The following is a 23,106-nucleotide window of genomic DNA, read 5'->3' on the forward strand; positions in this document are numbered from 1 at the left end:
ATTTTTTTGTATAAGTCCTCAAAATCCAGGGTATGTTTCATACTTGCAGAACATCTCAGTTTGGACTAGCCACATTTCAAGTACCATACCCCACTGGACAACTTAAAAGTTTCCCTTTGTTGTCCTCACTGATAGGAAGCTCAGTTATAATATTTCACCCCCAGTTTCTGGTATACTTTGGGGAATTCTTTATACATGTTTTGATTTTTCTTTGAGCTACCTTTTATCATATATATATATTAGCTGTATTGTTATAAATACATTTTGTTAACATGTAGGTTTCATAGACCAATACCATTTTTCTGTAAGCATTTGTAGAAAAATCACAACCATATGCCTTATTAAAAATGCCCAAATTCTTTCTGTAGAACTGCTTCAGTTCTATATTTAAACTCCAGATTTCAAAAATTTAAAGAAAAACAAGGATATTCAACTTCCTAATTTAGTTTTGAGTTTATCAGGAAAAAAACACAACCACCTGAATAAATTAATGATGTGCAAAATGTGATCATAAACGATTACACATTACCTGTCACCTTCAAATAGTCAATATAAATTATTCCATATTCAAGATAAAATAAGGCCACATACCAACATTTTATAATTAAGTTCCATTTTACGTTTACATTACACTAATATTAAATCTCTTGTTGTGTATGTTATATATAATGTTTTTTTCCAACCCAGAACATAGAATCTGATATTTTAATATCCAGTGAGGTCCTGGATAGTAAAATACAAAGCCAGTATCAAGGAAAAGAAATGTACTTAGAGACTGAGTTTTCAAATACATTCCAAAAATTTTTTAAAAAGGCATAGTTACATTAGGCCTGTTAGGTCCTGGAGGTACTGCATTCATTAAAGTATACATGTTGTCTCCAGAGTTGGTTGAATCTGAAACAAAATATTATTGAATTAATATCTTTCATTATAATTTATGCCCAAGTCATCACAAAATAATAATCAAAGATGATCTGGACACCTATGTATATTAATAGCTGTACCACTTGAAATAGTCATTACTGATGTTCAGAAACAAGTATCTGTATGTCATTTTCTGACCCAGAAATTATCATTCTTAGGTCATAAATTAGCAATATTTACTTAATATATTAGGAATAATCACTTGAATAGTTCAAGTCAAAAGGAATATCACTTTATTTTATTTTTATTTTTATTTTTTTTACCCCAGGAATATCACTTTAAAAGTCTAAAAAATTATAATAAACTTTTCCTTCCTTAAAAAACATGAAAACCTTTTGACTTCTGTAAGCAATTTATATGAATACCTATAACAAAAATCTCTTAAAATTCAGATTTAGTAAATTTTTAGTTATTATTTATTAAGGTTTCTTAATAGACCAATTTAAAAAATTTATTTAGCTAATAATAAAAGCTGGTGGAATATCCTGGCTTACTTCCCAAAGAAAGAGAGTAGAACAAGATGATACAACTGGAATGAAAATTCTCTTGCTTGAAGTAAAAGCCAGCTTTCACTAGTACAACTTCCAATAAAATTTTTTTCAGTCATTTTATTTTTGATTCATTGTAACAAAAATAACTTTAGTGTATATCCATATAAATACATGTAACATTTTACATTTCACGTCTATTACTAGTCCTAATTAAGTCTCTGAGTATAGGTGTTTCTATACTAAGTGAAAGGCTTAATATTTTATATTTAGAAACTATTAGTTATAAAATGTTTTTCTATTTTCCCACAATTATATAGTTCTCTTAAAATATTGTAGGCCTCTACTTTGAAAAAGTTGTTTTACACTGATTTAAGGAAGACGATAAAAATCATTTGCTTTCTTCTGGCAATAATCGAAGAGTGAGAAATGGGCAATTACTTTTCCTCTTATTTTGTGATTATTACACATTAATTTATTATTTTAGAGTAAGATGCCATTTATCCTTTGTTTATAAACAGCGATCCATAATCCTAAGTATTAGTTTTTTCATCTAGATTAACATGTCATATCATTAAGAAAGTTGAAATGCCCACTCTGGCTGACCTCTGTTTATGCTAAGTAAGCTCTTAATCTACTTTTGTGGCCTTAAGTATTTTTACATTTTTACGTATACTATACGCTTGTCAACTCAGGCTACTTTTTCTTTCCTGCATATGTGCATCTTTTTCCATCACCTTATTTTCGTTCTTTTTCCTTCGTGTCTTCACTACCCAGTCTCCACTTCCTGATTACACTCGCCCTCTTCCAGGCCTACTGCCGATGATACCTCTTCCATGAAGTTTTACTTCCCCTGACACTTAAAAGTGTGCGAGTGCTCCTCCATCACTGAATTATGCTTTGCATTATAGTTAATATTTTGTCTTATTCTTCCCTCTGGCTTCAAACTAGGTTATACTTTCTCTGAGAGGAGGAAAGGGGCTATGTCTTACTCATATTGTATACTATAGACGATAAATATCTGCTAACTTAGATTCAACTCATGGCATAAACTCTATCCCATAAAAAACTTATCTTTCAGAAAAGCTGGGTTTGTTTTTTAAGCATAGGAAAACTTTAAATGGCTTTTCACCTTTATTAGTCTTACTAATTTTAGTAATTAATTTGAAGGGAAAATGGGCTGCATATTTTAAAATATGCAGAAAGAAAATTCATTGCTTTTAAGACCAATCAAAAGAATTTCATCTGAAAATGAAAAAACATTGAGGGAATAAGTTTGGTATTTTTTAGAAAATGTCTGATTTCTTTTTTATATACAAAAAAACTATACAATAGATATTCTGGCACCGATTTTTTGGAGGCTGGGGCATGCTGGCTTCATATTAGAAGACTGACTGATAAAGAATGAGTACATAAAAGAGCATGCAGAAAAGCCAGCGATACCGGGGACAATTTTTGGCTTGAAAGGAAGAATTGACCAGATTGCTTATCACCTGTGAAGTTTAGTGTCACTCCAAAAATTTTCTTTGAGTGTTGCAAGTGAAATATTTGTTAATTATATGCTACCTTCATAAATTAAACCTTAACTTCACCAAAAGGAATGCAAACGTGGGCAAGATGTTCAATTCATATAATTCTATATTCAGTGAATTCTGTTTCACTTCACTGAAGATGTTCTGAGGACAGAGATCTATGAAATATTTATGATTCATTCCAAAGAGTTAGTGAAGCAAAGTAAAATTCTGAACCAATCAAATTTCTGCTTTTTCTAAATTAAGGTTTCAAAACTTAAAAAAAAAAATTATTGGTGTGATTAATGATACTTAATTTCAAACTTCTATATATCTTAGATTTCAACAAATTCATAAGATATGAATTTGAGTGCAACATAATAAAAAATTATTTTCTAATTATAAAAATGTCCCGCATATTTCATTACCCAGAAGTTAAAACTGATAGTCTATTTCTTATCTACTCTTTAGATTTCAGTGTAATATATTTAAAAATAATATTGCGATCACATTGTATTAAATCAACATTAATTTCTCTGTATCATTAAAAGTTCTTTGACAGTAATCTTAATGGGTAAAGTTTTAGTCCATAAAACATAAAAATTTAAAAAATCACTAAAATTGGATTAGGCAAGAAAGTTGTTTCTAGTCCGCTGCTGGCTATATCAGATGAGCATCACTGTACATGATTCTTGGGTTATACCTCAAATCATTTCTAGTAGTAGGATTATGGAGTCAAATGGTGTGAACTTTTTCATGGCTCTTGCTACATGCTGCCAGGCACTTCTAAGAGGGCTGTACTATTAATATCACTAGAGGCCTCAAGACACAATACATTCACTAGTTTGTATTCAAGTCTCAAAGGAGAAAGGCATTTAAAATAATCATGTTACATGATTCCAGGAATACCGAAGTATTTTTAGTTTAAAAGATTAAAAAACTTCCCCCATTACATAGTGGATTAGCTAACTAATAAATACCTATAGACGTGTAGGATAAATGATATTGATAGCACATCCACGTCTATTTTAGATGCCAGATACAATGAGTCTGATTTGCTGTATTAAACCTAATGGGTCCATGTATTTCATGTGTTACTTGTGCAGAAATTTTCTCAGGCTGTGAGATTTGGATCTTTTCCACAGTTTCAAGCAAATTTCTAGTCAGGTAAAATTATTGGGGGATTCATACAGATCAACAGTTTTCATTCTGGTTAAATCTGTTACCTACACAACAGACGTGTTCTAAATGCTCAAAGTAATTGGAAAATAGTTACTGAAGAGCACTATTTCCTCCTCCTTGCTACCTCTACTCAACTTGTGAAACCGCCAGTGAGATAAAGGATACTACTCACTTTCCCTCACAACAGTTCCTGTACTCTATTATACCCACGGGGCTCATTCAATTACAGTACCTGCTGGACTAGGCATGATGGGTGTTCCTGGTGGCCCTCCACCTCCGGGAGGACCCTAAATAAGTACACAAAATGTCAGTGAAAATAAGGCATTGCATTTAACAGTATAAGGAAAAACAGAAGTTAGACTTTATAACAATCCAATTTGAAAACAGCAGAGGCAATATATTTTCTCCATAATTTACTTTCTTTGAATGCACAATCATTTCACTGTTATGCAAAATATAATTTGGCTTAAATATACTGAGATTGTTTTGACAAGTTTCTCAAAACAGTGAGCCTATAACACTGATTTATAATTCATGACTTAATCACACCAGGTATATGAGGTTAAGGAGAAACGATTTAAGAGGGCCTTTACAAATCCATAAAATAGAAATAATTCATGTGTATTTGTATTTATGATTTAGTTAACTGTAATTTTCTTGTATTTTGTATCATTGGTTTTTATAGGCAATTGAAAATCTAAAGATATTCATATTTTTAAAAAATATATTGATGCCATTTCTTCTGCCAGTCTCAACTACAACATCTCTGATGCACTGTACCTTCAGCCATTACATCAATTAGAAACAAGAGGTAATGCTGACCAATGTGAGGGTTCCTAAAGCTGTAGGTACACAATCAATTTGAAAGGGATGTTAGGTGACTCTAAAGTTAATTCAGTTATTTCACACAACCAAAATGGATAATTCAGGCAATGAGTTTTAGAATTTTCAGAGGGACATAGTCAAATTAACTTTTAAACAGATAGATTTTTGTTTCATTCTGAGTGCACATAGTCCACTAATTATTCCAAATAATACATGTATTGCTATTTACTAAACAGCTTAAATTTACTTTAAATAAGTCAAATTTATAATTTCATAAAACTATATATGAAGCTTATTTTTAATTGACTTTAAGAAAAAAATAGGTTGTACCCAAACTTTTTAACTTTCATTTTGGTTTCCTGGAGAACATGAAAGAAGTTACTTTCTTAGTTTGTACAGCTTAAGGGAATTCTGAGCACTAAGTTCACAGGTCCAAAACCATGTGTGTTTTTCACTGTGCTCATAGAACACTGTTTCCATGGAAAGTAAAACTGATCAATTGACATTGATCTTCTAAAGTACTCTTTTTTTCCTACTCTGGTTAACCACCTAACCACCGCCTATGAAAATTTCTTTGGGAAAGATTTTCCGTTTTACCATTTATTCCTGCTTCTCTGCTAAACAGTACAACAAATTATCTTCTGTGATAGCCTTTAGACGCAGCAAGGATTATAATGTGATGATGGTTCAAAGGTCATTTGCAAGTTCAAGAGATCATGTAAAACCTGCTGATTCGACAAATATAAATCACTGGACATTTTTAACATGTACAAAATGATCAGTGCTCTTGATTTCTAACAGTGAAAATGAATACCCCTCTCCCAAATTATCAGTCATTATTCTGCTATCGGATTCTCTTTGTGATTGGGAGAACGTTTAATGTCTTCTTAGACTCTGTGTATGGCAATGGAGTGGTGCGGGGTGTAGATTATGAGGAACTGCAAATTCAAGCATATCGTTGTGTAACTGGGGGTGCTTCTTCATGATTGGACAGGGTATTGTACTGGCTTACAGAAACATATGCTGAAGTAAAACACAGTACTCAGGGAAATTTTGGCCAGATTGATAACAGTTTCACTAATGAACATCAACATATGTACTGAGGTTGGCAGACGAAACAACTCAATACAAATCAGATGTTCACTTCTTGGCCAATACACAGGGGCTCTTCTTAACATCTGGACAACTATTTCATTGCCCAAATAAAACGTAACATCAATTTTTATGAGCAAACAAACCCAAATGTACTTACTACATAATTCCCAGGAGATGCTGAGGAGTATGGTATCTGGAACATGAACAGGACAAAAAAATAGACATATTCTGATTCATGTGGCAGTAAGGAGACTGACCTAAAATCTATTTTCTAACTTTTTATCAAGTTTTAAAATTTATCACAAAGGATAATAAAGGATAAAGGCACTTATATATGTCTGAGTGCTAGAAAACTGAATAAAATGCAGAACTATCTTGAATTTATTAAAAAAGGGAAAGGATATTAGTCAAGAAGAATTTAGACAAAATTACAGTTTGAAGTTATATTGCTTTCAGGGCAGCTGTACCTACTGCTTGATACTAGTGACACTTATTCTATTATTAGAAAGATATATACTTGTGCAGCTAAAAACCAGAAACCAGAATTTTTCAAATTAGTAGACTTTACAGATGCAATTTCTAATTTATGTGCATCTGGGATACATTATGTTTTTAGAGACGGGTTTCAGGCTACTATATTCATGCAGTACGGGTCAATACTTGATATATAAACCTCACTATTTCCCCTTTTCCTTTCTAACTAGCTTCTAGAAAACAATATAATGAATGCAAAATATTTTGCTAATTTAAGTCTCCGAGGACTACTAATTTGTAGGGATCAAATATGGGTAACATATTCCCTCGTTTCCTTCAAATCAAGCTCTTAACCAAGCTCTTTTCTAGAGATTAGAAGGTATTAATATGACATTGCTATGAAAATTTAAGAAACGAAAACTGGAAAACATATATTTAAAAATAACTCCTTCAGTGTGGGTATTAATAGAGAAGTTGATCCAAATATTCTTTTTTTCACACAAGCTCACTAGTTTACATCTTTCATCTTCTGCACACCCAGAAGAGATATTTTTGCCTTATTCTGAAAAAAACCAGTAACTTACTATCTTCTTGGAGTAAGACAGCCAGGGCCAAAATAGGACCTTGAGAATGTTGAAAAGATTATAGTGCCTGTACCTAAATGCTCCCTCTTCATCAATACCTCCCTTCTAATTAAACATAAAAATAATATGAAGTCATAAAGCAGAAAGACAACAAAGCTATAATTTTTCTAATGATTTTAATATTCAGTTATTTGAAAGCTCTCTCCTCATTGTTTGGTGTCCTTGCTTGGCTTTAAGCCCAGACCACAGGCATCTGAGCCTCTGCTTGGGCCACTTAATGTGTAACTCGGCACTGCACACGGCCGCTACTGGAGCGCTCAGTATCGTTAGCGGTGCTGATTAGGTCCATGAGTATCAGGATCACTATGGCACTGTACACTTACTCAACTGGGTGAATGAATACAGCTTTGCTCTCTTGGGTCTTTTGCAGTTCATGATCAGTCATCTATCCTTTGCTAATTATTTTAAATATGTGTACCTGCTGTCTCCAAATCACCAACTTATCCGCTGGCTCCAGTTTCCATCTCCTTATAACTTTAACGCCAGGCTCATGTTCTTCTGTCTCTGTTGCCTACTGTCATCCTTAAGCAACTTCAAGATATGATCTAACAACTCCAATATTCTTGCCTTGAGAATCCCACGTGTCCATGGAAGACTGGCAGGCTACAGTCCATGGAGTCACAAAAGAGTCAGACATGCCTTAGCGACTAAAAAAAACCACTCTTTAGATGTTAGGAATACACACTCACTGCCTTTACTTTACAGAAATACCCTCCCAGTGCCCCTCCCCCCGGGCCAGTTTTTTCCATATATGAGCATGACTACATCCTAAAAGTTTTTGCACAGAGATCTAAGATCTAAACAACTTTCCTGACTGACATCTTTCTTGTTCTTCATGACATTTATAAACAACATTCTATATTCCAACCAGAATCTTATCCCATCACAATTTCAGCATTTTCTCTCTCTGATATCTTAAATTCATTATCCTGAAGTCGACTTTGTTAATTCCCAACTCTTTGACCATCCTCTAGCCAACTTTTCTGTTTTATAGTAGAGAGTGCCTGGCAAGGAACACAAAACAGGGTTGACAAGGCCCAACACATGATCATGTTCTCCAGCTTCAACCTAGTTTTCACTAACAGCTGGAAGAATTTTGGCTCAGCTGTTATGGAAGCCCCAAAGTATTCTAGAGGTGTGCCAGTAAACTTGAGGGGAAAACTCCCAATCTGCAGTATATGCCAATTTACGCTGTGTAAATATTCCTATAAGGCAGATTTCAAGCTACCAATGATTTTATCAATCAGCTGACAAAGTTCCTGAATTTTTAACAACTGACTTTTGTGAACTGGCCCTTATCAGTGGTTAGACTACCCTGAGTTATTACTTTGTCCTTTGGTCATACGTTAAAGCCATCAAATTCTTGCTATGCCTTCATCTTCAACTGAACACTTCATTATTTATAGATTTAAAATTTCATCCATTCATCTCAGGTAGGGGGAAAAGAAGTCTTTATTTCCAAAGTTAGCCCCTCTTGAACATCCCATTCTCCACCATAAATATATTATTATATATTATTATACATTTAAAAATACTTTAAAAAGTTTGCTACCCCCTCCAGTTCAATTTCTTTCCATTTTTGCCCTGTCAAACTCTTGTACTTGCTGTTTTCCACCTCACAGTCCTTGCCCTCATTCAGAGAAAAGGAGCATTTGGGCTCTTATCTCTAGCACTTTATGGAGCCTGAACTCTTGTAAATAACTGCAGTGTCTGTCAGCCTAGTCTGAGAAACCAAATACAACAATGACAGTAGCAGTACTACGTGGGTACAGAAGATGTATCTGAGCTGGGAAGCTGGGATTTAGAGAGAGAGTGAGCGTCCATTACAAGGACAAAGAGAAGGATCAGCATATAATAAAGAAATGTGAAAGTACTACACAGTTTATTAGGGAAATGGTATGTAATTTTACAGTTGTTGCAGCGTGGGACTTATAGGCAATTGTGGTAAATGATGAGGCTACGTGCTCAGACTAAATTTATGCTGTTGGAAACAGCAGGTTTTGAGAGACATGTTCAAATTTATGTGTTTTAGTAAGATAACTCTACAGGCATCATGGAGCATGAATACAAGTTAGAATATTGCAAAAAGTCTAGGCAAGAGGTGATAAAAAGTGTTGTAGGCAATGCTGATTAAGATAAGTAGGGATAAGAGAATTTGACAGACTTTTTGCAAATGTACTCTGCAGGGCTTGGAGACAAACTGGGTGAGAAGTTAAGGAAATTCCTAGGTTTCCAACATGCTGACTGGGTGGATGATGGTGCTACTAATTCATATATAGGAAGTTTAGGAAGCAGGGGACAAGTTCGGGGAATGTCTGATGTTGTATTCGAAAGCTCTAGTAGACACTGAGTTAGAACTGATCAACAGATATTTAGAAATAGTGGTTAAGAACTCATTCGAGATCAGGGCTAGAGATAAAGTTTCAATTAAATGAATTCCCACTGTGTGCCATGCACAATACTTAAATTAGGATTTGATTACGTTTAGTGTTAATTGAAAACGTTAAACTGAAAAACAGCCCAAGATTGGAATTAAAGAACATTACCAATTAAAAAAGGGTAGATAACGGTATACTAACGCATATACATGGAATCTAGAAAGATGGCACCAAAAAATTTACTTGCAGGGCAGTAACGGGGAAAGAGACATAGAGAACAGACTTATGGACTTGGGGAGAGGGGAGGAGAGGGTGAGATGTATGGAGAGAGTAACATGGAAAGTTACATTACCATATGTAAAACAGATAGCCAACGACTTTGCTGTATGGCTCAGGAAACTCAGACAGGGGCTCTATATCAACCTAGAGAGGTGGGATGGGGAAGGAGACGGGAGAGAGGTTCAAAAGGGAGGGGATATATGTACACCTATGGCTGATTCATGTTGAGGTTTGACAGAAAACAGCAAAATTCTGTAAAGTATCCTTCAATTAAAAAATAAATTAACTTAAAAGGTAGATAATGTGACAGGAGGAAAACCTGAAGAAAGTATTCTATAAAATGTCAAGGTAGACTTTTAAGAAGCAAGAAGTGGGAGCAGGTTGGCTAGGAAATGCCTAAACTGGGCTTACCTTTGAGCCTTACTGGGCTTGTCTTTCAACTTCTCTGTGACACGCCCAAGAATAAATAATATAAAGGAATATGCTAGTACAGATATGGAAGAAAACATTACTTAAATGAAGAAAAGAAATTAACAGACATTTAAAACAAAGCCAAGGTGTCGAATATTTCAAAGGTCAGATGTGATGACAGAAAATAAGTCCTTAGTTTTGGTAAGTGGAAGATTACTAGTAACCTTCAAGTACTTTTCACAGGAACTGAAACGGTTGAGAAGTTTAATCAATCTTTGTCCATCACCTGCTATATTTCTGGCATTGCACTACCGCACAGGAATCAAAAGGAAGAGTATCAAGGAATTCATTGCCAGTAGAATGGTGGTGATAGAGTCAGTGTGGGAGATACAGGATTGTGGTTTGACACTGATGAAGGGTTGAGAGAAGTCTTTTCTCAGTTATCCCTTCCAACTCTAGAAGAGAGAAAGACTGTGGGTTTTAAGGTTGTCCCGGGATTTGTTAATCGGCACACTGTTAGGGTAAATTCCAGCCAATGGAAAGGGATAGATGAAGACTCCTTTAAAAAATGAAACAGCAAGATGTGTAGAAACATTAAGAGGTGGAATAAAGAGACCAGACCAAATGGCTAGCATTGAGAAGAACATTACTAAGACAAGAGGAAAGAAATATGATTTAAGGTCTTATAATACTGAAGTGTAGACTTTGAAGAAATGTGAGTCTAATGTTTTTGTTTTTTTTTTTCCACCGTAAAAGAAGAGACAAGTTTAGCTGATAGAAAAGGGGCCAAGGACAAGGAATGTAGGAAGGGCATGTGACTAAGGAAAAATAAAAAACTGCTGGTTACACATCAGTGGGGACTCAGCAGAGGCTGAACGCTATAGATTTAAATTATAACATAATGCGTTAAGCACAATTACGGAAACACACGTTAGGCATTGTAGAAGACTCAAAGGTGGTGCTTTATAAATTCTTGAAATTTAACATTCCAAAAACAAAGCTCACAGCCTATCCTCTAAGCCTGCACCTTCCCCTATGTCCTTATTTCACTCTGTGTTACTCCCATCCTCCTTGATGTTGTTGTTGGGTTGCTATATCATGTCCAACTCTTTGCAAACCCATGGACTGCAGCATGCCAGGTTCCTCTGTCCTCCACTATCTTCCAGAGTTTGCTCAAATTCATGTCTATTGAGTTGGTGATGCTCTCTAACCATCTCATCCTGTGCTACCCCCTTCTCCGTTTGCCTTCAATCTTTCCCTGTATCAGGGGCTTTTCCAGTGAGTCAGCTCTTTGCATCAGGTCACCAGAATATTGGAACTTCAGCTTCTGATCAGTCCTTCCAATGAATACTCAGGGTTGATTTCCTTTAGGATTGACTGGTTTGATCTCCTTGCATTCCAAAGGACTCTCAAAAGTCTTCTCCAACACCACAATTTGAAAGCATTAATTCTTTGGTGCTCAGCCTTTTTTATGGTCCAACTCTCACATCCGTACATGACTACGGGAAAAACTTTTGTACCTTTGATTATATGGACCTTTGTTGGCAAAGTGATGTCTCTGCTTTTAAACATGCTGTCTAGGTTTGTCATAGCTTTTCTTCCAAGGAGCAAGCATCTTTTAATTTCATGGCTGCAGTCACTGTCTGCAGTGATTTTTGGAGCCAAGAAAATAAAATCTGTCACTGTTTCCACTTTCCCACCTTCTACTTGCCATGAAATGATGGGACTGGATGCCATGATCTTAGTTTTCTGAATGTTGAGTTTTAAACTAGCTTTTTCACTCTCTTCTTTCACCCTCATCAAGACACTCTTTAGTTGCTCTTTGCTTTCTGCAATTAGAGTGGTTTGATCTGCATATCTGAGGTTGTTGGTATTTCTCCTGGCAATCTTGATTCCAGATTGTGAGTCATCCAGCCCAGCATCTGGCAGGATGTACCCTGCATATAAGTTAAAAAAGCAGAGTGACAGTATACAGCTTGATTGTACTCTTTTCCCAATTTTTGACCAGTCCATAGTTTCATGTCCAGTTTCTAACTGTTGCTTCTTGATCTGCACACAGGTTTCTCAGGAGACAGGTGTAAGGTGGTCTGGTATTCCCATCTCTTTAAGAATTTTCCACAGTTTGTTGTTATCCACACAGTCAAAGACTTCAGAATAGTCAGTGAAGCAGAACTAATGTTTTTCTGGAATTCCCTTGCTCTCTCCATGATCCAATGAATGTTAGCAACTTGATTTCTGGTTCCTCTGCCTTTTCTAATCTCAGCTTGCACATATGGAAGTTCTCGGTTTATGTACTGTTGAAGCCGAGCTTGAAGGATTTTGAGCATAACATTAATAGCATGTGAAATGACTGCAATTGCATGGTAGCTTGAGTATTCTTTGGCATTGCCCTTCTTCGGGAATGGGATGAAAACTGACCTTTTCCAGTCCTGTGGCCACTGCTGAGTTTTCAAAATATGGAGTGCAGCACTTTAACAGCATCATCTTTTAGGATTTGAAATAGCTCAGCTGGAATTCTGTCATCTCCATTAACTTTGTTTGTAGTCATGCTTCCCAAGGCCCACTTCACACTTCAGGATATCTGGCTCTAGGTGAGTGACCACACCATCATAATTATCTGGGTCATTAAGACCTTTTTTGTATAGTTCTGTGCATTCTTGCCACCTCTTCTTAATTTTCTTTTGCTTCTGTTAGGTCCCTACTGTTTCTGTCCTTTATCGTGCCCATCCTTGTTTGACATGTTCTCTTGACATCTCCATTTTTTTCCAATCTCTTTCCAAGAGAGCTCTAATCTTTCCCATTCTATTGTTTCCCTCTATTTCTTTGCGGTGTTCATTGAAGAAGGTCTTCTTATCTGTCTTTGCTATTCTTTGGAATCTGCATTCAATTGGGTGTATCTTTCCCTGAAAACTAATCTCAAAGACCTGAAATCACCTTCAACTTCATTTCTTTATCCTCAAATCCAACAATCACCAGTTGTTTTTGATTACATGTGTGACACTTGTATCTCCTCCATCCTTTCTCCACTGCTCTACCTCGGACTCGGACAACGTTCTGTAAGGCCTGTTACTCTACTCTTCTCATACTGTTTCTCTATGTATCCATTTTATGTACTATCATCCTAAAACAAAACTCTGTTCCACACAGATGATAATTCCAGATTTTTCAGTATTCAAAGCCCTGAACACATCATGGTCCATCTTTCTTTTCCAGCTTTGCTGCCTTCTGTGCCTTCCAAAGCTATGTTACAGCTACTAAGAATCTAATCTTTTTTCCTCACACATTTCCTGCAATCCGTCTTCTCTTTACTTTTGTCCAGGCTTTTCTCCACCTCCAGTGACCAGAATTTCCCCAACATAATTAATCTTTTCCCTTCCCCCGACCCCCACATACTATACAAAATATCCATTAAGATGAAAATGCAGATGTAGCAGATAAAGAAGACCAGAGAGCCAGAAGATCAGAATCACAGAACTACACAAATCTCTTATTTGACAGATAATAAAAATTAAGGCCATATGTTTGTCTGGTTAAGCTAGACAGAAAATTCAAGAGATGTGACGACAATCCAAAAATCCTGAAATATTCTGATTCCTAGTATTTATGACTGGTGCCATGGTAGGTGAACAGCAGAATACCTAGAGGTTTTCTTTGGCTTTATTAAAAAAAAAAGATTAGCTAAGTAGCTTAACATTTTAGCTAAGGAGTTTTCATCAACTGTGAAATTCAAAACTACGTTATATGCACTGAAATTCAGTTCACTAGAAACCAAAGAGGGAAACATTCTCCATGTCACTGTAAAGTTAAAAATGTTCTTTTATTTTTTAGTGCTCTTTAAAAAAAATGAGCATCTATTTTTAATAGGGCAAAGTTCCTATTTGGAGTAAAATATTTGAATTTCTCTTAGGCTTAATCACTCTAGTAGATCCTCATGTTTCCTTACAGGAGTTTTCTCTGTTTCCTGTCAAGTTAGTGAGTTGATGAATAGAATGCTGTACTGATCATCTGTTGTTTCTGCTGAGCCCCTCTTCTGCCAATTCTGTTCCTTGCATTTTCTTTGAACCATATCTCCCTTATTTTTCCATGTGGTTCAGGTGGGGCTCAGGGGGTTGAGTGCGTGATCCAGGCCTGGTGGATAGAGCATTGTACTCCGGGGGCATAACTGGTTCATGAATAAGCCTATGTAGCCAAGCTAAGCAAATCTTCTTCGGTTAGTTACTGCCAGTACCTGTGCTTAACTGATGAGAGTTGTGCTCTTTTGTGCTTAACAGGGTGCTGTGAGGATACAAATGTGGAGCTTCACAGAGCCTTCCTGCCAGACTCATGAACAGAGGTAAGCGATGAATAGGAACAGGGTCCTGATGATGTTATTTGAACCCCTGGAGCCAAATGTGTCCCCCAGCAAATTTATATCCGGACTTTTCAGATACATGATCCAGTAGTATTCTCTTTCAGTATGAGCCTAGTTAGGTTGGTACATATGATCAAAAGTATCTCCTGACAAAACTGATTCAGGTATTTTTGATAAAAGTGCTTGCTACTTTATGATTAGAACTTGTTTTACAGTTCAGCTCAAATGTACAGTTCTTTGTGAAAAACATAAAAAATAAAAAGGTTGGCAGACTTATAAGTTTCCATATAAGAATTAGAGGCCAGTACTGTTATACTCAGCATAAGGGAAGTTAAAAGTAAAAATCATATTCTTATCTGAATTAAAAATATAAATTAAAACAATAATTTTATTTAGTTTTGGCTGCCCTGAGTCTTTGCTGCTTAGTGCAAACTTTCTCTAGTTTTGGTGAGCGGGGGCTACTCTTCGTTGCGGCGTGTGCACTTCTCATTGTGGTGATTTCTCTTGTTGAGGAGTACACAGCCTCTTGTTGAGGTGTGTGGGATGTAGTGGTTGTAGCACATGGCTCAGTAGTTGTGGCTCGCAGGTTCTAGAGTTTCAGGATCAGCAGTTGGTGCAGGGGTTTGGTTGCTCCTCAGTATGCGGAATCTTCCTGGACCAGGGACTGAACCCATGTCCCCTGAGTTGGCTGGCAAATTCTTATCCACTGTGCCACCAGGTAAGTTCCATAAATTTGTTTTTAAAAATGTTTCTCCTGCTGCCATGTAAAGGGGTGCCAAAAGATTTTTGTTCGAAACATGTATGACAAAACTATGTAAAGATACAGATTACACAGATAAATAAATTTATTGTGGATAATGGTAGGCAGACTTCTTACTTTCAGAGAAGTGAATAATAAACATGGAAAGCAGAAAGTCTAGAATGAACTCTGTTGTGCTGCATTACAGTTGGAGCACCAGTGTGCACTCATGTTTTTTTGCTTTTAAATTTTATTGGATTTTAGCTGATTTACAGCAGTGTTACTTTCAAGTGTACCGCAAAGTGATTCAGTTATACGTACACATATATTCATTCTTGTACAGATTCTTTTCTAATTTAAGTTATCACAGAATATTGAGTAGAGTTTTCTTGGTCTATAGTAGGTCCTTGTTGATTATCTATCTTGAATATAGTAGCATGTGTATGTTATTCTCACGCTCTTGATTTATCCCTCCCTTCCACATTCTCCCACTTTGGGAATCAGAAGTTTGTTTTTGATATCTGGGAATCTGTTTCTATTTTGTAAATAAGTTGATTTGCATCATTTAAAAAATCAGATTCCATGTATGGGTGATATCATATGATATTTCTATTTGTCTGATTTAGCATGTTAATCTCTAGATCCATTCATGTTCCCACAAATGGCATTATTTCATTTTTTTTTTAATGGCTGAGTAATATATCATTGTGAAAGACTGAAGGCAGGAGAAGAAGGGAACCACAGAGGATGAGATGGGTGGATGGCATCACTAACTCAACGGCCCTGAGTTTGGGTAAACTCTGGGAGTTGGTGATAGACAGGGAGGCCTGGCGTGCTGCAGTCCACGGGGTCGTAAAAGAGTTGGATATGACTAAGCGACTGAATTGAACTGAATATACCATTGTATATACACAACACACTATCTTTATCATTCCTCTGTTGATGGACACTTAGGTTGCTTCCATGTCTTGGCTAATTGTAAATAGAGTTGCGGTGTGTACTCCTGGTTTTCATATGGATAGATCCAGAAAGATACAGATGTGTGTGGCTATATGCATGTATATATATACACATCTGTATCTGTTGGTTGAGACGGCTAGAAGCTAGGTCACACCACTGGGTTCCAAATACCACTCTCCACTAAAAGGAACCAAGGACCCTTATATAAATGGCTGTTATCAGGGTTAAGGCTGGGAAAATATGTGCTTCAAAATGCTTAAAGCGTAACAGGGATATGTCAAAAGGACAAATGACCCAACTTGAAGGGGTTCTAACTGGACAAATCTGACATTATTTTATTTAAAAAACAAAACCCTTTGGACAAAGTAAGAATCCACAAGTACATCAAATATACATGAATGACTGGAGAAGAAAGAAAAACTCATCTAGTAAAGAGTCAAGTAATAAGTAGAGAAGGAAAGATAGAAGTAGCCATTTGGCAACCAACATAGTGAAAAGATGATTCAGGAGAGAATTATCAATGAATACAAAAAGCAGCAGATTAAAGTATGATCTTTATGACAGTGTCGAAGTATGTCTCACAAGCAGATAATTACAAAGGGAAAAACAATACTTTAACAGTGGAGAAACGTAACAAGCACCACCTTAACTGACTCAAGTTAATATAAGTAACACAGATAACAGACAATTACCATCACACACCTCCTGAAATGATGCACTGAGAAAAACACACAATTACTTCTGGGAATTCCTGACAAACATATATAACCTGAATCTAACTGTGAGGAAACATCCGCCAAGACCAAATTATGGGACGTTGTACAAAATAACTGGCTTGTGGTCAACAAAACTCCAAGGTTAAAAAAGACGAAGGAACTAAAGGAGACAAAGGGACTTGACAGATGAATGCAGTAAGTGAATAGGGATTTTCTTTTGTTACAAAGACATTGTAGGGACAACTGGTGAAATCAAAATAAGGTGTGCAGATCAGAAAACAGATTACATCAATATTAATTTTAAGACGTTGATCCTTATACTGTGAAAGATAAGTCTCTTCATTTTTAGGGAACAAAGTTCTTAAAAAAAAGTATATAAAACATATTTGGAAACAGCAAAAACAAAGCAACCAACCTTTAGCATGGTACCCTGAGGAGCCCTGGGCATACTGTACTGACACAAAATGAAAACTATTTGTAATTTTAAATACAGAAAAAAAGTCCAAAGAACTTGGAATTCAAAATAATACAGGTAAATTATCACTACAGTATAATCAATGGTATGCAGGGAAAAAAATCCCTCTTGAATACTTTTGCTTTGTTTCATGTAAGCCTTATGTTTTTGCTAGAAAGTCATCAGTTGCTTATGATTTTTTCTTCTCATAAACAACCATATTTCAGAGGAATGCTTTTCCTTTCAGTGCTCAGGATGATGACTCCTTTCTTTGTGAAGAGAAAACGATAGGTGTTCTCACAACTTTACCCTATCCCATCAAATTCTTTGAGGGTAGGTATACCCATATGTGGTATACATTAATCACATTAGCAGGGATTGCTTTCAACTTGATTACGTGCCTACATGTGTGCTAGCCAAATGCCCACTTTGGAGTGGTTGCTGGACAGTGGTTTGATATGCACAGCTCCTTCTCTAACTCCCAGTGTTTCTCAGGATCTCAAATAATGCAGAGCTGCTGACCTGATACAGTGAGTTCTTCTATCCACAGTGCTTGGCTCTATGAAATCCGAAAGAGTATTTTTGGTATAGTAAGTCCCCTAAATATGCATGAGTTCTGTTCTGAGACTGCATTTTTAAGTCCACTTTGTTGTAAGTCCAATAAAGTAAGCCTAGGTACCCAAACTGACACAATTGGCTATACAGTATTGTACTGTAATAGGTTTATAATACTTTTCACACAAATAATACAGAAACACAAAATATTTTTAATCTTAAAGTATAGTACCTTGAAAAGTACAGTAGTACAGTACAACAGCTGGCACTTCTTAGCAGTACCACCTACATCACTGCTGCTTTTATGCCAGCTTCTGGACATCCTGGACTTGAAATAAAGATACTGTATGACTGTACTCTGTACAGCACTGTAAAGTACACAAAAGTACAACCACTTGTGGAGGATGCAAGCAGGTGACAATATACACCAGACACGTGAACTAACTTACATGACTGGACATGTGAGCACATGTTCATATCTTTGAAAGTTTGAAACTTGAAGGTTCATATGTCGGGGACTCACTGTACTTTAAAAATCATCAGAAAGTACAACTCTTTCCTCATCTCTGCCTCTATCTAATATCTTTACTCAGGTGACATACTTGCTGGGTACAATGCACCACCTTCGGTATCAGTCCTTCCTTGGTGGCTTTTAGAGGTTAGGGTTAAGAGTACAGAAGGAGGTGCTGGGGAAGGTGGGCAGTGGTGGGTGTGAACTCACTTCCACCCTGCAGTGTAGGCAGTGTAGGGATGGCTGGCTAAGGGGCAGTGAAGGAGGAGAGAGGTCTTTTTGCTTTTAGGTAGGAAAGCTTACTAGTGGAGGTGGGTCATTGACTGTGCTTTTTAATCCTGTTTCATCCGATGTGCAGATAATAGAAATATGTTCCAGATTCTGACGATAGGAAGACTGTCAGAGTTTCTACCGTTATGAAAAAATTGTTTTTCTGCACCTTTGGGTATTTTAATGGGAAGTTCAAAGAAAGTATCTGAGCTGCTAGTTAGATGCTACTTTAAAGTGAAGTCTTAAAATTTGAAAGGCACACAGAGCAAGAAGGAAATAGAAATGTGAACTATTCAAAAGCATATATGCAAATGAAAAGAAAACTGGAGTAAAGATAGTCATATATAACATAATCAGGTAAAAGAGTATCTTATACGATCTGCTGAAATAGTGCACTGAAGACCCAAACAGAAGCAACATCATGATGCTCTCCACCCCAAGCAATTGTATTTAATTATTAAACATCATAGCTATTGAAACTAAGATATAGGCAAGTAGTACAGATTAAACATTTTCTCTAAAAATATGACAGTTACTTAATTGAGAGGTAAGTGATTTCTGCCTTAGAATAACAATAGATTCAGGATGATTCTGTCTATACCATCTACCAGGGAAGCCCAAGGATACTGGGGTGGGTAGCCTACCCCTTCTCCAGCGCATCTTGTATACCCAGGAATCGAACCAGAGTCTCCTGCATTGCAAGTGGATTATTTACCAGCAGAGCTACATAGGAAGTCTGTACCATCCACACTTCAATTAAATTTTCTTTTGTTTTTCAATTAAATTTTCTTGAAATATAAATTAATGTTAGACATTGGATCAGTTTCATGTTTATTCAGAATTAAGGCCACTGCTAGTCAATGTAGGTACCTCTGGATATAAGCAAAAGTCATCCCTTCTGGGTAAATATTCCACAGACTTCATGACTAGAAAACAGCTATCTTTCAATCTCCTACTGACTCTCTGACTCAGGCTTCTTTGTGCAGTGCACATACTACACAGATGTACAGAGCAGAACTCCCTCACATACTGAACTCAAGGTTTCAAAAGTCAAGAAAAATATTTCCTGGGTCAGTAAATTTAAAATCGTGTTATTTTTAAGATTGAAAGCTTAAACTTAAACCTGTGCCTATATTTGTAACATTATTAAGAAACAAATATATTTACACAGTCAAATCACAGCCACGAAATGTATAAGGAAAATGCCCATGATGCCAGATACATAGATACCATAGATACAATTGTAAGGATGGCAGTTTAGTCCACAGGCACAAGGCAAAGGTATACTTGCTTCCTGGGGCAGCAAGAGGGCAAGCCTAGGTATAACTAGAACAGCAAATATAATCATAATACCTGAGAGCAACTGGTTTTATTTGGCAATTTAGTGATTATTAGAGTTATTTTAGAAGGTGAATCCATTATATGATAGATTTTATGATAAATGTAGGCTACTGCAGTATTCTTTCTGCAATAAATCACACTATTTCTCTATTTCTGAATGTCTGTTAATCTACACAGAATGCATCTTTAACTTACATCTTGAAGTGAAACAAATCACATAATTTCAAAAATTATACATATTTTTCTAAGAACATATAAAAATACTTTTGAATTATTACTTAAACTGACTGTGGGGCTTTCAAAAGGAACAGATTTTTGTTGTTAAATGTTACAAAGCACAAAGAAAGTGAAAAAATACATATATACTCACTGAATTGGCATTTGTTGGGTTTGGCCAAGGTCTACCGCCACCTGGGCCCCTACAAGACAATATGATAAATGAAATTTTAACTCATGCTCTGAATGTTTCACAATAAGCAACAACATCATAAAATACTAACATTTATAATTCAGTTACCATGCTGTTCTAGTTCAGCACTGCAATTACTCTTTTATATTCTCACAGCTTTTTTAATTACTAAAATCCAAAAGCCTTATCATTCCCCAAACAGCTTTCTTTCCAAATCAAACTACTTTTACTAAGCCTAGTTTTAAGTTCAGTTATTATAATAACCACTAAAAGTGGTAATCACCTATAGTAGTCTATGTATATATATAGAATCATTATAAGAATCTGCTTTTGGAGTAAAAATCACTAATTATGAGATAAACACAAACTATAATTGTGACATCAATATAAGTCCTCTCTGTATCATTCAAAATGAAATTGTTTGTAAAAAACTATTATATATAAAATCATATATATAAAATTACTGCTTGTATTAAGCTATAAATGTACATAAAAGTTTCCTCCTCTTCAAAAAATCTGCATAGAATATCACATTACTTTGTACATCTATATGTCAGTCTATCTTTCGGTGCTGACAATTTAGTTACTATTAAACAAGGGAATCATATTTCTTGTTTTCATAATTGTAGTTCAAGACAGTGGTCAGAGTAAATCTTGTGGAAAGAAACAGGAGGTAATCTATGCCAATCTATGCCAATACACTGCTTCATGTTAGGGTGGAGAAGCACGCTCCCTATTCTATAGCTTAAAAGACATAATGATTTTAAAACAAAATTAATGCCTAATTAATTAAGTTAAGATCTCCTGTCCATATGCTTTTAGTATTAACTTCATCTGAATAAATACTGCCTGATGAAAAAGAGACTACTGTTAGCAGGTCCTCTGTAATTAGGGTCACTCAAAATTCCTTTTCCCTATAATATCAATGAAAACACTGAGCGTTTTAATTAAAAAAAAAATCAAGTCCCCTGATTCTTACCCTAGGGACCTTAAACCTGAAGTTCTAAATGTTAGATAGAAGTTGTCCAAGTTAGCTGTATCACCCATGTTTGGTTGGAATATTTAGAACTGCTTTGAGCATTATTTTGGGATTCCCAAGGAATGCAAACAGCAGGGAAGGGCAGGAGAAACTGTCCTCCGGCTCCACTGGGACGCCCAAGTACAATTTTACCCAATTCTGTTTGGGGAACAGAAGGGGAGATAAGATGCCGGAGTCAAAATATTGGTCAAAATATTATGCACAGCCAGAAGGTGAGGGACACATGTATTGTTTCTGGAAATAATTCCTCTCTAAGATAATGATGATGACTTTACAATTAGTTACTGGAGCACTTTAGAGAGGTGATTTTACATAGAGGATTCAATGTCTTCATGGGCAGAAACTGAGGTTAAGCACAGGATGTATGTTGATCAAGTGAAATATTTGACTTGCTTGATGTTAAATAAAACACAGTGGAGAAATTAGGAAATACTTATCTTACAACAACATAACAATATACTATATATATCCAAATCATGGCCAAAATTGTTTGCAATGATATGCAGATAATCTCATAATTCTGAAGTATTATGTTTAAACAAGGACTGTGTGAATAAGATATATTAAATATAAAATAATTTTTACTTAAAATTTGCTTAATGTTAAACTAAATATTAAAATAATTAAACATTTACTTAAGTAAATAAATAAAAATTAAATGATTAAGCTAAATTTATTCTAAGAACCATAAAATACCTTTTATGCATTTCAACTGTTTGACAAATACTAACATCTCAGCTCACCATGTCTTTCATAATAAATTGTGTTTTACTATAATGGGTTAAGTAGTAATTCATTTGGATAAGCTAAATTTCCCCTATCATTACCACTGTATTAGAAAACACTTTAAGTTTTGTAAATACTATTAAATAAAGTGAGGGTTATAGTAGTGAGTAGTTCTGTTAGAACAACTTCTTAAGTGCAGTAAGTTTTCTCTACTTTTGAGGGCCATCGGTATTATCAAGAGAGCAATCTACAAACTATTGTAGGCATTATTTTGAATGTAAATTTCTACATAAGTATAGTCTGAAGTAGAATCAGCTAATCATATTTTAAAATAAAGAGAAAAATGAAGCTTAAAAGACTTTTGTTTACTTAGGAAGTTTTCAAGGCTGGTCTTAATTTGTTTTTTATTTTAACTGATTCTAACTGAACTCTCCGCTCTTTACATTTCCGACTCATAAGTACTACCTAGACCTCAAACCTAATGGGCTCAGTTGTAGCTTGCTACAATTTGCTTGTCCCAAAGTACAATTCCTCTGTTATTCCCAAATAAACTCATCTTTTTAAGCTCGCAAAAAAAAAAAGTCTTTAATTTTTGGTAGGGTGTGTGGATATGATGAAATGAAGGCAACCATGACTAACAAAGAGAAAAAATATCTTTTCTTCTATAATTCAGTTATTTTATTTCAAGATAATAACTATGTAAACCTTATAATTCTATAGGGTATGATCTAGAACCTAAAGGGTCTAGATCCTTTGAAATGATCTGTCCTCTTAGTTTCTATAAAATACCAAGGGACATAAAGTTGAATTAGAAATGTTTTAAA

General features: G+C 35.5%; 1 protein-coding gene across 39 annotated transcripts in view; it reads right to left on the reverse strand.

Annotated features, from left to right (window-relative positions):
• Window positions 1-23,106, reverse strand: part of SSBP2 (single stranded DNA binding protein 2) — a 318,118-nt gene that overhangs the window by 20,309 nt on the left and 274,703 nt on the right. For 24 of the 39 annotated variants that reach the window (XM_081503862.1, XM_081503858.1, XM_081503857.1 and 21 more), the window contains 4 exons: window positions 20,479-20,527; window positions 6,183-6,218; window positions 4,338-4,392; window positions 824-894 (listed from right to left, as the gene is read on the reverse strand). In XM_081503862.1, coding sequence (XP_081359988.1) covers window positions 824-894; window positions 4,338-4,392; window positions 6,183-6,218; window positions 20,479-20,527 — 211 coding nt within the window. The remainder of the gene's footprint in view (window positions 1-823; window positions 895-4,337; window positions 4,393-6,182; window positions 6,219-20,478; window positions 20,528-23,106) is intronic. The other 15 variants (XM_081503847.1, XM_081503837.1, XM_081503839.1 and 12 more) reach the window with 6 other exon arrangements.

This window comes from Giraffa tippelskirchi, chromosome 6 (assembly GCF_054371585.1).
Source record: "Giraffa tippelskirchi isolate mGirTip1 chromosome 6, T2T-mGirTip1v1.2.pri, whole genome shotgun sequence".
Taxonomy (NCBI): domain Eukaryota; kingdom Metazoa; phylum Chordata; class Mammalia; order Artiodactyla; family Giraffidae; genus Giraffa; species Giraffa tippelskirchi.